The sequence below is a fragment of the Tursiops truncatus genome, chromosome 18 (assembly GCF_011762595.2).
Source record: "Tursiops truncatus isolate mTurTru1 chromosome 18, mTurTru1.mat.Y, whole genome shotgun sequence".
NCBI lineage: Eukaryota > Metazoa > Chordata > Mammalia > Artiodactyla > Delphinidae > Tursiops > Tursiops truncatus.
Genome location: NC_047051.1, coordinates 613406 through 630511, shown reverse-complemented (window position 1 = coordinate 630511; position 17106 = coordinate 613406). Strand labels below are relative to the sequence as shown.

The 17106-nt window shown below is 38.7% G+C and overlaps 1 protein-coding gene across 9 annotated transcripts in view; it reads left to right on the top strand.

The window, feature by feature from the left end:
• Positions 1 to 15188, top strand: part of LOC101337293 (zinc finger MYM-type protein 5) — a 91488-nt gene extending 76300 nt beyond the window's left edge. For 5 of the 9 annotated variants that reach the window (XM_073794918.1, XM_073794917.1, XM_073794919.1 and 2 more), the window contains 4 exons: positions 1403 to 1688; positions 2384 to 2546; positions 3846 to 4058; positions 13557 to 15188. In XM_073794918.1, coding sequence (XP_073651019.1) covers positions 1403 to 1688; positions 2384 to 2546; positions 3846 to 4058; positions 13557 to 14315 — 1421 coding nt within the window. In that variant the 3' untranslated portion in view covers positions 14316 to 15188. The other 4 variants (XR_012327491.1, XM_073794922.1, XM_019936953.3 and 1 more) reach the window with 4 other exon arrangements.
• The last annotated feature ends 1918 nt before the right edge of the window (positions 15189 to 17106 follow it).

Below are 17106 nucleotides of genomic sequence, written 5' to 3'. Positions count from 1 at the left end.
CCTTTGGTTACTTGTTCTGTTTTGGTTTTGCCTGTTAAGATAAAAATATCTGGAAAAGGACAAAATTAGAAGCAGCAATGGGTAGGAATTTAGAAGTGAAAACAGAGTTGTTAGTGTTGGTAGTATTATGAGAGGCGCTTAGAGCTATAATAGGTGGAGGGGCCATAGACCTTTACCTAACGACAAAAGCTATTTTTGAAGAGAGATGACAGAATAATTCAGTGCTCTCGGGCCTTGTTTCTCAAAGCTTCAACATTACTCAAGAGGTAGTTAGAAATGCAGAATCTCAGGCCCCTCCCTAGACTTACTGATTTAGAATCTCTGTTTAAACAAGATTCCCAAGTGATCGTATGCATGTTAAGGTTTGAGAGGCACTATTACCTGTACATAATATTGTACCATTTTGAAGCTAACAGTAATATACGATGGAGTCCCCGTGTGAAGGTAGGAAAGCTGGGTCTCCTGTGTAATCCACCACCTACACTAATGCCTGGGAAATAGTCTAGAAGGCTGGCAGGTAATTGTAGACAGAGTTGCCTTAAGATGCTATGTCTAAATTACATGTACTTGCAAGTATTTTGGAGGGAAGTGCACTAGTACCTACAAATTACTTGAAATACGTAGAGAAGATAGATTATTTAGCGGGGTGAATAAATAGAAAACGTGATAAAGCAAAAAGTAAAATAGTATAGAATCTATATGATGGACATATTTTTCACAGTAAAATTCTTTCAGCTTTATATGCTTTAAATTTTTCATAATAAAATGTTAGGGGGAAAGCTGTTATGAAAATGGGTATCATACACCAGACTATAATCTTTATATTTGTATATTTGCTTTATTTTATAATGTATTAATACTTTTCTCTTAGAAAAGAAAAAGTACCTTAGGAAGTACCCTGTGTACAGAACACAATGCTTTACTATATGCATTATCTCATGTAGTTTTTTTCTTCCCCTGCTGCACAGCTTGTGGGATCTTAGTTCCCTGACCAGGGATTGAACCTGGGCCATGGCAGTGAAAGCGCGCAGAGTCCTAACCACTGGACCTCCAGGGAAGTCCCTCTCATTTAGTCTTCATAACACTAATAGGTTGGGTATCATTGTGATTTGTAGCTGAGAATACCAAGACCTAGTTTAAATTACTTGCACAATCTCTAGCACAGAGGGTCTGACTTGGAGATGCTGGCTACCGCATTGCACAGTTCCGGGGCCGCCATTTCCAGTGTTGGCACAATAGAGCATCATTCACTTAGGGTACAAAGGGGAGAGTCCCCCTGGGGTTGTACAGCAAGGCTTCCTCACTATTCTCTTAGACTTGTGCAAAATGAAAAATTTAAATATTTTTCTGATGGGAGTTTTTAACTGTTCCGTGACTTTTCTTATGTGTTTTATTTTTCAAGATTCTTGGATCTCCCAGTCAGCATCCTTTCCCCGTAATCAGAAACAGCCAGGGGTGGATTCTTTATCACCAGTGGACTCACTTCCTAAACAGATCTTCCAGCCTTCTGTCCAACAGCAACCCACTAAACCAGCTAAAATCACTTGTGCAAACTGCAAAAAGCCTTTACAGAAGGGACAGACAGCTTATCAGCGAAAAGGATCAGCTCACCTCTTCTGTTCTACCACCTGCCTCTCTTCCTTCTCTCATAAGCGTACTCCAAAGAAACGCAAGGTGACATGTAAAAAGTAAGCCGTACCTTTCAACATGCTTCCATATGATTGGATACTGGCAGTATGAATTGTGTCCTGAATGTACTTAGAGAGTTGCGGAAGATTCATGGATAGAATTGATGCACAGGTTTCTTCAAGTTTATGGAGCTTGAGTTGTCCTAGCATATGTCAGAGCTGTGGGTTATTTGTATTGTACTTACTCTTGGCAGGAAAATAGAGTTTAGGTATAGAAATAAATCAACCCTACCCCACCACTGCCTTTGCCTCACCCCCTTCCCCATCCTCTACCTTGGTTCTACCCGGTTGCTAACACCCTTTTTGAATGCTTCTAGAAGTCATAACCTGTGGCAAGGTCCTAAAGGTCATAACCTGTGACAACAAAATATTTTTATCTCTGAATATCTTGCCATATTATTTAGGAACTGTTAGCAATTAAACCAAAATGTGGATTTTTCTAGATCCAAAAGTTATAGTTGATTCTTAGGATTAAATCATGAGAAAATGAAAAATGTCAATTATTGTTCATATATATTTGACTTTTATTAAAATGCAATGTTCTTAGGGAGTTCCCTGGTGGCCTAATGATTAAGATTCTGGGCTTTCACTGCCATGACCCGAGTTCAGTCCCTGGTGGGGGAAATGAGCCACTCAGCATGGCCAAAAAATAAGAATGCAGTGTTCTTAAATTGTGTCTATCCCTTGTGTTTCAGAGGTGCACCTGCAAAACAGGCTACTCTTGTTCCTCAAGGGGAGTCAAGTGAATGCTTCCAAAAATTTTGTGGTACGTCTTTGTCTCCCTATGAAGATAACCAGAATCTTCGAAAAAGAGTTCTGAATAAATCAAGATGTACAATCTGCAGTAAACTAACAGAGGTCTGTGATTTTATATCTTAAGTTATTATCTAGGTTAACAGTGATAATTTTAACTTTTAGGTGCTATTATATGTTCTGCCATCTACCTAATGGATGAGTCTTGAGTCTACTCAGTGAAGTTGAAGGGAATAATAAGCATATGTTAGAATTGTCTCATAACAAATGTCCCACCCCATAGTATGGGGGGTAATCATCCATTTGTGTGGAACTGAATGTACTCATAAAGAGAGCAATAGTTTTATGGTGGATTTTGTTCTTATTAGCCACAGTAAATGAAAATGTAGGTTCAGGACATGAAGGAAACAACCAGTCCTACAAGAACACGTAGAACAGGTGGAGTGAAAGTATGTAGGTCACTTCACATTTCTTAGGCGGTATTGCCATCTTCCCAGGCATCCAGGGACTCCCCACTTAACATGGTCTTTGGTAACTGAATTTGGTCTGGATTACCCTGAAGCCGTGTAAATCCCAGACACAATTTTATCTTAGCTACCATAGAGCTGAGCAAAGCAAGAACTTAGGTATATACAGACTCCATCCTGAATGTGGGTGATACTGGTTCCCTTCGCCCACCCCCCACCCCAGTTTTCTAGGGCAGTGAAGTTTATAATACCTACAAATTCCCAATCCACTTATTTTTAAGCAGGTCATATCAAAACCTGCTAACCATTTCCTGTAATTTTTTTTTATAAATTTATTTCTTTAATTTGTTTTTGGCTGTGTTGGGCCTTTGTTGCTGCACATGGGCTTTCTCTAGTTGTGGCAAGTGGGGGCTACTCTTCATTGTGGTGCGCAGGCTTCTCATTGTGGTGGCTTCTCTTGTTGCAGAGCAGGGGCTCTGGGCGCGAGGGCTTCAGTAATTGCAGCACGTGGGCTCAGTAGTTGTGGCTCACAGGCTCTGGAGCGCAAGCTCAATAGTTGTGGGGCAAGGTCTCAGTTGCTCTGCAGCATGTGGGATCTTCCCGGACCAGGGCTCGAACCCATGTCCCCTGCATTGGCAGGCGGATTCTCAACCACTGCACCACCAGGGAAGCCCCTGTAATTCTAAAATGTCTGATTTTGTTGCTTTTTGTTCTATGAATCTTACTTTTCCTTTTATAAAATCAAAGCACAATTTTACAAAGAAATCAAAGATAAAAATGAAAGAATAGTGAAATGTGCTTTTGTAAAGTCTTTTACGTGAATGTTTCATCCACTGAGAAATTACTAAAGGTTCTTTATTTCTGTTGAAAAAACTAGGTATCTCGTGTATGGTGCTAATCCAGTTCATTTATTTAATAAATTGGTTTTTGTTTTTAGATTCGGCATGAAGTCAGCGTTAACAATGTAACACATAAGCTGTGCAGTAACCAGTGCTTTAACAAGTACAGGTTGGCCAATGGTCTAGTGATGAATTGCTGTGAGCAGTGTGGGGAGTACCTGCCCAGCAAAGGTGCTGGAAACAATCTCCTAGTCATTGAAGGTCAGCAGATGAGATTTTGCTGCCAAAGTTGTGTTAACGAATATAAACAGGTAATTCTTTTTTAATGAGTTTTAAATGATCAAGTTTGCAGTAACTTCTCCCTTGATAGCTTACATGAAGCATATTTATCTTAGAATCTCATATGGTTCCATTTCTGTCAGTCTCTCATCTCATACTCAAATGAGTATTAAAATTAATTGTTGTAAGTAAGCTTGTTTTAAGTCTTTATGTTTTGCAGACGTTACAATGAGTAATTCTTTTCTCTACCATTTTGCACTCCCACTGACAACTTGATAGTTCCAATTATTCTGTAGTCTCAACAAAATTTGGTGTTGTCTGTATTGATTTAATCTATTCTAGTGGGTATGAAATGATTATCTCATTGTGGTTTTAATTTCCTGATAACTACTGTTCCTTTCTCATCACTCATATATCTTCTTTTGTAAAGTATCCAAGTTTTAGCTCACTTTTTTTATTGGATTGTCTTTCTATTATTGAGTTGTAGGAATTCTTTTTATATATTCTGGATACATATCTTTTGTAAAATAAATGTGTTTAGAAGATTTTTCTCCTGGACAATGTTTTGTCTTTTTGTTTTCCTAATGTTGGTTTTGAAAAGCCCAAGTTTTAAATTTTGATAAAGTCCAGTTTACTATTTGCCTTTCTGATTAGTACTTTTTGTGTCTTGTTTAGGGACTCTGCCTACCAAGGTTATGAAGATATTTACCTATGTTGTCTTATAAGCTTTTTAGTTTTAGATTTTATGTTTACATCTGTGATCCATCTCAAGTTAATTTTGTGTATGGTGTGAGGTAGGGATTAAGGAAGTGTCATCTTCCTGATTTCAAGACATTAAAAACCTCAAAACATCGCATCATACACCATAAATTTGTACAGTTTTTATCAATTTTACTTCAGTAAACCTGGGAAAAAAGACATTAAAAAGCCATAGTAATCAAAGTGGTATGGTATTGGCATATAAACAAATAGATCAATAGAATAGACAGGCCAGAAATAGAACCACACAAATACAGTCAGTTGATTTTAGAAGAAAGTACAAAATCATTTGGATGGGAAAAGCAAGATTTTTTTCAGCAGATGGTGCTGGAACAATTTTTTTGTTGGTATGGACATAAATAAGCCAGACCTCAGATTATCCCACACAAACATTAATTAAAAAAAAATAATTTAACATGGATCCTCAATGTAAAACCAGGAATGTTCTTAACCCCATTTCACTGGACGAGGGTTTAAATGGTTAGCTTTTAAGGAAAAGTAACTCTGAAGTGCGAGGCTTATTACACAGTAGAGGAAACAGTGGATACCCATAGTTGATTTTTTAGTTCTTGCAAGGAAGGCTTATTTATGTTATCTTTATTATCTTCTTTGTATATATTATGCCTCATATTTAACAAAGCTTTTGGGTGCAGCTTATAGAAGATTGCAGTCACGTTATCGTTTCAAAAGAGTACATGTCAAAACTACCTTCTGCTTGAGGGCAGACAGCAGAAGCAAGAAGAACTACAATTCTGCAGGCTGTGGAAGGAAAGCCACATTCACAGAAAGATAAACAAAATGAAAAGGCAGAGGACTTTGTACCAGATGAAGGAACAAGATAAAACCCCAGAAAAACAACTAAATGAAGTGGAGATAGGCAACCTTCCAGAAAAAGAATTCAGAATAATGATAGTGAAGATGATCTAGGACCTCAGAAAAAGAATGGAGGCAAAGATCAAGAAGATGCAAGAAATATTTAACAAAGACCTAGAAGAATTAAAGAACAAACACCTAGAAGAATTAAAGAACAACAGAGATGAACAATACAATAACTGAAATGAAAAATACACTAGGAGGAATCAGTAGCAGAATAACTGAGGCAGAAGAATGGGTAAGTGACCTGGAGGACAGAATGGTGGAATTCACTGCTGCAGAACAGAATAAAGGAAAAAAATGAAAAGAAATGAAGGCAGCCTAAGAGACGTCTGGGACAACATTAAACGCAACAACATTCGCATTATAGGGGGTGTCCCAGAAGGAGAAGAGAGAGAGGAAGGACCTGAGAAAATATTTGAAGAGATTATAGTCGAAAGCTTCCCTAATATGGGAGAAGAAATAGCCACCAAAGTCCAGGAAGCACAGAGAGCCCCAGGCAGGATAAACCCAAGGAGAAACAAGCTGAGACACATAGTAATCAAACTGGCAAAAATTAAAGACAAAGAAAAATTCTTGAAAAGAACAAGGGAAAAACGACAAATAACATACAAGGGAACTCCCATTAGGTTAACAGCTGATTTCTCAGCAGAATACAAGCCAGAAGGGAGTGGCCTGATACATTTAAACTGATAAAAGGGAAGAACCTACAACCAAGATTACCCAGCAAGGATCTCATTCAGATTCAACGGAGAAATCAAAAGCTTTACAGACAAACAAAAGCTAAGAGAATTCAGCACCACCAAACCAGCTCTACAGCAAATGCCAAAGGAACTTCTCTAAGTGGGAAACACAAGAGAAGAAAAGGACCTACAAAAACAAATGCATAACAATTAAGAAAATGGTCATAGGAACATCCACATAGATAATTACCTTAAACGTGAATGGATTAAATGCTCCGACTAAAAGACACAGGCTCACTGAATGGTTACAGAAACAAGACCCATATATATGCTGTCTACAAGAGACCCGCTTCAGACCTAGACACACATACAGACTGAAAGTGAGGGGATGGAAAAAGATATTCCATGCAAATGGAAATCAAAAGAAAGCTGGAGTAGCAATACTCATACAGATAAAATAGACTTTAAAATAATGTTACAAGAGACAAGGAAGGACACTACATAATGATCAAGGGATCAATCCAAGAAGAATTTATAAGAATTATAAATATATATGCACCCAACATAGGAGCACCTCAATACATAAGAAAACGGCTAGCAGCTATAAAAGAGGAAATCGACAGTAACACAATAATAGTGGGGGGCTTTAACACCTCACTTACACCAATGGACAGATCATCCAGACAGAAAAGTAATAAGGAAACACAAGCTTTAAATGACAAAATAGACCAGATAGATTTAATTGATATTTATAGGACATTCCATCCAAAAACGGCAGATTACACTTTCTTCTCAAGTGCACACGGAAAGTTCTCCAGGATAGATCACATCTTGGGTCACAAATCAAGCCTCAGTAAATTTAAGAAAATTGAAATCATATCAAGTATCTTTTCTGACCACAGCGCTATGAAATTAGAAATCAATTACAGGGATAAAAATGTAGAAAACACAAACACATTGGAGGCTAAACGATATGTTACTAAATAACCAAGAGATCTCTAAAGAAATCAAAGAGGAAATTAAAAAATACCTAGAGACAAATTACAATGAAAACACAACGATCCAAAGCCTATGGGATTCAGCAAAAGCAGTTCTAAGAGGAAAGTATATAGCAACACAAGCCTACCTCAAGAAACAAGAAAAACCTCAAACAATCTAAACTTACACCTAAAGGAACTAGAGAAAGAAGAACAACCAAAACCCAAAATTAGTAGAAGGAAATAAATCATAGAAGATTAGAGCAGAATAAATGAAATAGAAACAAAACAATAGCAAAGATCAATAAAACTAAAAGCTGGCTCTTTGAGAAGATAAACAAAATTAATAAACCTTTAGCCAGACTCATCAAGAAAAAGAGGGAGAGGACTCAAATCAATAAAATTAGAAATAAAAAAGGAGAAGTTACAACAGACACTGCAGAAATACAAAGCATCCTAAGATAGACTACTACAAGCAACTCTATGCTAATAAAATGGACAACCTGGAAGAAATGGACAAATTCTTAGAAATGTATAACCTTCCAAGACTGAACCAGGAAGAGGTAGAAAATATGAACAGACCAATCACAAGTAATGAAATTGAAACTGTGATTTAAAATATTCCAACAACCAAAAGTCCAAGACCAGATGGCTTCACAGGTGAATTCTATCAAACATTTAGAGAAGAGCTAACACCCATCCTTCTCAAACTCTTCCAAAAAATTGCAGAGGAAGGAACACTCCCAAACTCATTCTATGAGTCCACCATCACTCTGATACCAAGACCAGACAAAGACACCAAAAAAAAAAAGAAAATTACAGACCTGTATCACTGATGAATATAGATACAGAAATCCTCAACAAAATACTTGCAAACAGAATCCAATAACACACTAAAAGGATCATACACCATGATCAAGTGGGATTTATCCCAGGGATGCAAGGATTCTTCAGTATACGCAAATCAATCCGTGTGATACAGCATATTAACAAATTGAAGAATAAAAACCATATGATCATCTCAAAAGACGCAGAAAATCTTTTGACAAAAGTCAACACCCATTTATGATAAAAACTGTCCAGAAAGTGAGCATAGAGGGAACCTACCTCGACATAATAAAGGCCATATATGACAAACCCACAGCAAACATCATTCTCAATGGTGAAAAACTGGAAGCATCTCCTCTAAGATTAGGAAAAAGACAAGGATGTCCGCTCTCACCACAGTTATTCAACATAGTTTTGGAAGTCCTAGCCATAGCAGTCAGAGAAGAAAAAGAAATCAAAGGAATACAAATCGGAAAAGAAGAAGTAAAACTGTCACTGTTTGCAGATGACATGATACTATACATAGAGAATCCTGAAGATGCCACCAGGAAACTACTAGAGCTAATCAATGAATTTGGTAAAGTTGCAGGATACAAATTTAATGCACGTAAATCTCTTGCATTTCTATACACTAACAACAAAAGATCAGAAAGAGAAATTAAGGAAACAATCCCATTCACCATTGCAACAAAAAGAATAAAATACCTAAGAAATAAACCTACCTAAGGAGACAAAAGATCTGTATGCAGTAAAGTATAAGACTCTGATGAAAGAAATTAAAGATGGTACAAACAGATGGAGAGATATACCATGTTCTTGGATTGGAAGAATCAATATTGTGAAAATGACTATACTCCCCAAAGCAAACTACAGATTCAGTGCAATCCCTATCAAATTACCAGTGGCACTTTATACAAACCTGGAACAAAAAACCTTAAAATTTGTATGGAGACACAAAAGACCCTGAATAGCCAAAGCAGTCTTGAGGGGGAAAAAAACGGAGCTGGAGGAAACAGGCTCCCTGACTTAAGACTATACTACAAAGCTACAGTAATCAAGACAGTATGGTAGTGGCACAGAAACAGAAATATAGATCAATGGAACAGGATAGAAAGCCCAGAGATAAATCCACGCACAAATGGTCACCTTATCTTTGATAAAGGAGGCAAGAATATACAATGGAGAAAAGACAGCCTCTTCAATAAGTGGTACTGGGCAAACTGGACAACTATATGTAAAAGAATGAAATTAGAACACTCCCTAACACCATACACAAAAATCAATGGAACAGGATAGAAAGCCCAGAGATAAATCCACGCACAAATGGTCACCTTATCTTTGATAAAGGAGGCAAGAATATACAATGGAGAAAAGACAGCCTCTTCGATAAGTGGTGCTGGGCAAACTGGACAACTACATGTAAAAGAATGAAATTAGAACACTCCCTAACACCATACACAAAAATAAACTCAAAATGGATTAAATTCCTAAATGTAAGGCCAGACACCATAAAACTCTTAGAGGAAAACATAGGAAGAATACTCTTTGACATAAACCACAGCAAGATCTTTTTTGACCCACCTCCCAGAGTAATGGAAATAAAAACAAAAATAAACAACCAGGACCTAATGAAACTTAGTTTCTTTTGTTGTGCAAAAGCTTTTATAAACAAGATGAAAAGACAGCCCTCAGAATGGAAGAAAATATTTGCAATATTGTCCACGAATCAATGGACAAAGGATTAATCTCCAGAATATATAAACAGCTCATGCAGCTCAATATTAAAACAAACAACCCAGTCAAAAAATGGGCAGAAGACCTAAGTGACATTTCTCCAAAGAAGACATACAGATGGCCAAGAGGCATATGACAAGCTTCTCAGCATCACTGATTATTAGAGAAATGCAAATCAAAACTACAATGAGCTATCACCTCACACCAGTTAGAATAGGCATCATCAGAAAATCTGCAAACAACAGATGCTGGAGAGGGTGTGGAGAAAAGGGAACCCTCTTGCACTGTTGGTGGGAATGTAAATTGATACAGCCACTATAGAGAACAGTATGGAGTTTCCTTAAAAAACTAAAAATAGAATTACCGCATGGCGCAGCAATCTCACTACTGGGCATATACCCAGAGAAAACCATAATTCAAAAAAACACATGCACCCCAGTGTTCATTGCAGCACTATTTACAGTAGCCAGATCATGGAAGCAACCTAAATGCCCATAGACAGACGAATGGATAAAGAAGATGTGGTACCTATATACAATGGAATATTACTTAGCCATAAAAGGGAATGAAATTGGGTCATTTGTAGAGACGTGGATGGATCTAGAGACTGTCATACAGAGTGAAGTAAGTCAAAAAGAGAAAAACAAATATCGTATATTAACTCATATATGTGGAACCTAGAAAAATGGTACAGATGAACCGGTTTTCAGGGCAGAAATAAGAGACACAGATGTAGAGAACAAACGTATGGACACCAAGGGGTCAAAGTGGCAGGGGTGGTGGTGGTGGTGGGATGAATTGGGAGATTGGAATTGACATATATACACTAATATGTGTAAAATAGATAACTAATAAGAACCTGCTGTATATAAAATTCAAAAAAAATTATATTGATTACATGTTGAATGACAGTATTTTGGGTATAAAAGGTTAAATTAAAAAAATACTCTCTGCTTTGGTAATAAGTAACTATCTTAAGTCATATTTGTACGTGGGTGTGTATGTGTGTGTGGATGATTGACCTGTACCTGCTTAGGCTCTGTGCTTTTGCTCAGTTAAGAACAATGAGTTCATAAACTTCAGACAGATACACTGCTTACCCTCTGAAGAACGTAAGGATGGCTCATAGCTTATCAGTCTTTACTTTTAAACGAACCCCGGAGGGGGTACAAATGGGAAAGTGAACATAGTCGAAACAGGCAGCAGCCACTTATTCAGAATTGCTGGAATAACTATCCTGACTGCCACTCTGATCCCCCCCCAAAGTGTCTTTTTGTCTTCTACCATGCATGTGTCAGTCATGTACATAGCTCATAAGCAGTTGGCAAGCACAGGAATGATATTTCTGTATAATACAGAAGTTTTGTAAATGTGCTTTCCCCGTACCACGTTAGTGTTTATAAGTGGTTAGTGGCAGGCCTTCACGATAGAAAGCCTTGGTGATACATGAGGACCTTAAGGAAAAACTGGCTTATCAGTTAGTGGCTTATCTCAGAATAGCATGCACAGTCATCAGTGTAAAGATGGAATCTGGGTCTTGGCCACTGACCTAATGGGGGGTGATTTTGTCCCCCTGGGGACATTTGTCAAGGTCTTCCAACATTTTTTTTTTATCACAACTGGGAGAGTGCTCCTGGCATCACTGAGTGGGGGCCAGACAGGCCTTCACAACAAAGCATTATCTGGCCAAGTATCAGTGGTGCCAGAGTTGAAAAAGGATGAGTAGGTGGCTGGAGAGTGAGTGTGTGTGATAAGCACAGTGAGAAGGAGAACTAATTGTGCATCTTCCTCATTGAGAAGTCAATAGTGATGCCTAAAACTGGGAGGAAAAATCAGTAAAAGCAATACAAACATGTTATTTTGATATTTGGAAGTGAACACGAAAAGAATCAGCTAAAAATGTTGAAAGTTGTTAACTTCTGGGAACGGGGGGGGGGTTAATTAGTTTAATTGTTTGTTTTAATTAGCCAGGTATCATTAGTTGATGTTCTTTATTAAATGTATATTCAATTTCAAATAAATAAAACCTTTGAACTATGTTAAAGATACTGAATTTCAGAGAAGTGTCATACCGAAAGTCACACAGCTAGATTTGACCTCACACCTGAAACCTTAATTAACGTGGGGAAGTAAGATCCCGCAAGCCGCGTGGTGTGGCCAAAAAAATGTACATAGTATATATGCTCTAGTGCATCTGATACCAACATTTAATTATACGAACGCCATGAGTTCCCTGAGGCTAGGATCTACATTGGATTCGATTTAGTGATCTCCAGGATGATGAGTCTTAGATGTGTGGGGAATTATAACAACTTGACTGCCTACTCACTACCGAGAAACTCAGGAAGGGAAGAAATAAGCCCAAGGCTTGGGTTTGGTTATGTTAAAAAAAAAAAATAACTCTAACAGTCCTTGGCGTTCTGTTTCTTCTTAAATATGCTCTTCTGGTTATAGTCTTATCCAATCCCATAGTTTCAGTGAATACATATTTTGATGACTTCCGGAATATATCGATAGATCGTATTTCTTCAGTTTCACACTAGTACATCCATCTAATTTCCATTTGAATGTTCCACAGGTATCTCAAACTCTGTGTCTAAAACTGAAACTCCAAACCTGCTTTCCTTCTTTGTTTCCCAAATCAGTAAACAGCCCCATCCGGTCAGAAACTTCCCCCATCCTGGCAGAAACTTCGGTTACGTTTGCTCCTCTGTCTTCGTCCCCAGAGCCGCTCAGTTACCAGCTAACCCATATTCTACTCCCTACCCTCTCCCGGCGCTGTCTCCAGCACCACACCCTCGACGTGCCCGCCCTCCCCTCTTGCCCAAACTGCCCCCCAGCCTCCTGGCCTGTCTGTACCCCGGCCTTCCTGAGCACCGGAGACGGCTGTGCCATCAGAGCAGTCTTTCTTGAGCACAAACCTGATCGTGTCACTCCTGCTTCTCTTAGCTCAGCGCTGTGTCTGCGTTCGGGACTGAATCAACAATGCTCTTAGTTCCTTGAGCGCCGTTGGATACCGTGGTCCCTGTACTAAAATGTTACAGCTAGCAGGATGTCCTTCACAGTGTATGCACCTGTGTTATTTTGACTGTGTTTTTGCATTTTTATTTTATTGACTCCAGAGAGCTAATGTGTCTTTTCATGGGATGGAGTCATATACTGTGTGGTACCTTGTGACGGACTTTCACATATCATAACTGTTTTCAAGGTGCTTCCAAGTCATAGCATATATCTTTACTGCACTTAACTTTTATTGCCAAATAATATTCCATTGTATGGATAACACCACATTGTTACTTCTCCTTTTTGGTTACTGTGACTAGTGTTGCTGTGAACACTTTGTGCAAGTCTTTGTGTGGACATATGTCTTCATTTTTGCATTGTTGGTAACTTTGAGGAGTTGCCCCTGTGTTCCCAGGCAGTAGCACCATTTTACGTGGCCACCAGCTCCTGAGGAGGTTCCAGTGTTTCCACACCTCTGTTAATGCTTGTCATCATCTCTTTTTTCATTACAGCCATCCTAGTGGGTGTGAATGGGTATGTGGTGGTATTGATTTGTATTTCTTTGATGATTAATGATAAGCATCTTTTTATGTGCTTATTGGGCATTTGTATATACATTAATTTTTTTCAGTGTTAATAATTTAAAATAAAATTGTAATCTATTTTTCCTCAGATGATGGAAACAAACTCAAAAAAAGTGCTAGCATCAGAAAACAGAAAAAGGAATGCTGTTAGAGAAGAAAATGAAAGAGAATTGCATGGGTCATTGAATATACTTTTGGAAAAAATAGAAAGAATACCAGTGAAAAAGGAAAAGACTTCAGAACTACAAGTTTCAGCAGAATGTAGCCAAGATACACCATTGGTCCAACAGGATGTGAATTTACCTCCTTCTGTGTCAACCATAGCTGATAAATTTCAAGAGCAACTGGAAGAGAAACAAGCAGAAGACTCCATTATACCAGCTGTGCTTTCTGCAGATCCGGGTACATGGCCCCGAATTTTGAGTATTAAAGAAAGGGACACTCTAGTTGAAAATGATCCACCTCAAGTGAGAAATTTTAACTTTCCAAAGGACAGTACAGGGAGGAAGTTTTCAGAAACTTACTATACAAGAATTCTTCCAAATGGTGAAAAAACCACTAGATCCTGGTTACTTTATTCGACCTCGAAAGATTCTGTGTTTTGTCTATATTGCAAACTCTTTGGGGAAGGAAAAAATCAACTAAAGAATGAGAATGGGTGCAAAGATTGGCAGCATTTATCACATATTCTTAGCAAACATGAGGAGAGTGAAATGCACATCAACAATAGTGTTAAATATTCAAAATTAAAATCTGATTTGAAAAAAAGTAAAACTGTGGAACACAGATTACAGGAGAACATGGGAAAGGAGGGCGTGAAGCTGTTGTACACCTTAGACCTGATCTGACATGATGAGGTCGCACACTTACTCAGGCCTGTACCCTGACAGTTGGTGCCTCTGTGCTGAGGCTCCCAGACGGAGTGATTCATCAGCTCATTAGCAATAAGTATCATAGCAAGTAACTAGTGAAGATGGTTTCTGCTCCAGATTCTAAAGCTAATTGGATTTGTAGTGATTAATGCCGATTTCAGTGAAGGCAATTGTTGATCTTTTCAGTTTTTCAATTCACACCTTTTAAAACGGGCACTTCAGGGCTTCCCTGGTGGCGCAGTGGTTGAGAGTCCGCCTGCCGATGCAGGGGACCAGGGTTCGTGCCCCGGTCCGGGAGGATCCCACATGCCGCGGAGCGGCTGGGCCCGTGAGCCATGGCCGCTGAGCCTGCGCGTTGGAGCCTGTGCTCCGCAGCGGGAGAGGCCACAACAGTGAGAGGCCCGCGGACCGCAAAAAAAAAAAAAAATAAATAAATAATAAACTGGGCACTTCAGGGCTGACATTTGACTGGTGTGGCTAATACTCTGAAAGAGGGAGGGAAAGACTTGAATTTATCAGTACCAGTGGAACAAGGTGCTTAGGTGGACAAGAGTTGTTGTTCAGAGAGAGACGGGATCTGAGACTGCCGCTTTCTGCCGTTAAACCAAATACTTACGGTTCATTTCATTTGGGCAAAATGTTATTTTATTATTTGAGCAAAGCAGCATCATTTGTCATGTTAAATAGATTAAAGTGATGAATTTTGTGTTTTATTGGTTTTGTTTTAACTTAATTTGTAAATGTTTTAGCTTTTATTGTCATGTAAAAACTATAAGCATAAAGAGTGTATACCTATTTTTATGTTGGTACAAATATAAGAAATATTAAAATAAAAATATAGTAAGTTAACCTTTTTGTGTTGTGGCATTTTTTTCTTTTCATCTGAAAGAAAAATACACTTACGAAAATTAAGGGTGTCAGTTTTTTCAGTTGGTTAATCAGTGTTCCCTTCACCATGTATTGACTAATTCTCCCTTTGTTTCTGGTTTCTGACAGCAGTTCTGTTGTGTATCCCATCCTTACATACACTTGTTTCAAGGCTTTTCCTGTGAGCGATGCCTGAGCAGATCGAGATGCGTCCTTGGTAGGGCCAACACGGGAGCGCTTGCAGACTCTCTAGGCGAGGCCAGCGCAGAAAAGTGTTTGGGGAATAACCAGGAAGATCATTCTCATTAGTTTATAACCGTTTTGTTTTCTGACAGCTGGACCATTTCAGCCTTTCATATTTGGGTCTGAATGGGGCTCTGGGGTGTTTCCAAAATCCAGCCTCCTCTAGAGGCCTGTGGGGACACTCTGAGCATATCCAGTTCTGAAGTCCCTCTGCAAATGGTTCCTGTGCCTGTTATTCCATGAACACTTACCTGTTAATCAAATGACAGATTTGTTATGTGATTGTCTTAGATAGACGCTTGTGTATCTGAGCAAACTAATGAAATCCACCAGTGGCCACTTTATCCATTGAGAAGACAAAATTAGATCCTCAACTTTTAACTTCTTTCATTTCTTCAGCATACTGCAGGCACACCTATGAGGCACGTGGTAATGAGTTAAATGTGAAAAATTCAAAAGATGTAGGTGCTGGGTTTATCCGTGTTCACTGTAAATTTCTTTCAACTTTTTGATGTGTATGAAATTTTTCATAATGAGATGTTGAAGAAAAAGTCAACTGTAAATTCAGAAGATGATAAAAGTAAATCTCTCTAGCCTGGTGAATCATTTAGTTTCTTTTTCCTTATCTAGCTCTTTTTTTCACATTGTAAAATTAGTATGGACTCACCTGAAAGAAGGAAGGAAGAAAACAGTAAGTGAAAGTCCTGCTTACCGTCCCCCACTCGCCTGCTGCAGGATTTGTCACCTCTGATCTGGACATACCCAAGGTCTGTTTTCATCATTTTAATTTCACTGAGAAAAGGCATTAGAAAAAAATTATCTCCTACTACAAATTTAACATCAAAAATTAGGAAGGGCAATTCAGAATAACAGCCCTCAAGAAGTGGCAAGTTATTGGTTTTGTCATCTCACAGAGCACAACTGAATTTTTTTCATAAACCTCAGATTTTCAAAATTGCTGTATTTAAGACTCTTACATTGGGGCTTCCCTGGTGGCGCAGTGGTTAAGAATCCACCTGCCAGTGCAGGGGACACGGGTTCAACCCCTGGTCCAGGAAGATCCCACATGCTGCGGAGCAACTAAGCCCGTGCGCCACAACTAGTGAGCCTGCGTGCCTATAGTCTGTGCTCCACACCAAGAGAAGCCACCACTATGAGAAGCCCACACACAGCAACAAAAAGTAGCCCCCGCTCCCCGCAACTAGAGAAAGCCCGCATGCAGCAATGAAGACCCAACACAGCCAAAAATAAATAAAATAAATAAATTATTAAAAAATAAAGAATAAAAAAAAAGACTCTTACCTTGAGCCATTTTCTGCCTGTGATCCCCTGTCCCTCCCTTACTCAGTACTGTAGTCAAGTAAGAGTTGCTAATAGCCACTGTGTATGTATAAGTTATAGTTCGCTGTACAGGATGGAGAAGTGAATGAGTAATTGGAGCAAAGAGCTCAGTCAAGTTTGGTGGAGGGAGTGACGCTGTATTATTTTAGGTCGTATCACTTCTGTTTCAAAGCCCTGAAGTTCCCCGTTGCTTTCAGGTTGAAACTCCAGCTCCTTGGCATCAGCGGTAGGCCGTAGGGAAAGAGGTGGTGGGTAAAGACAACGTGAAGTACAAAATTTGAGAAGTGGAGCATATCTCTTATAATGTTGAACTATA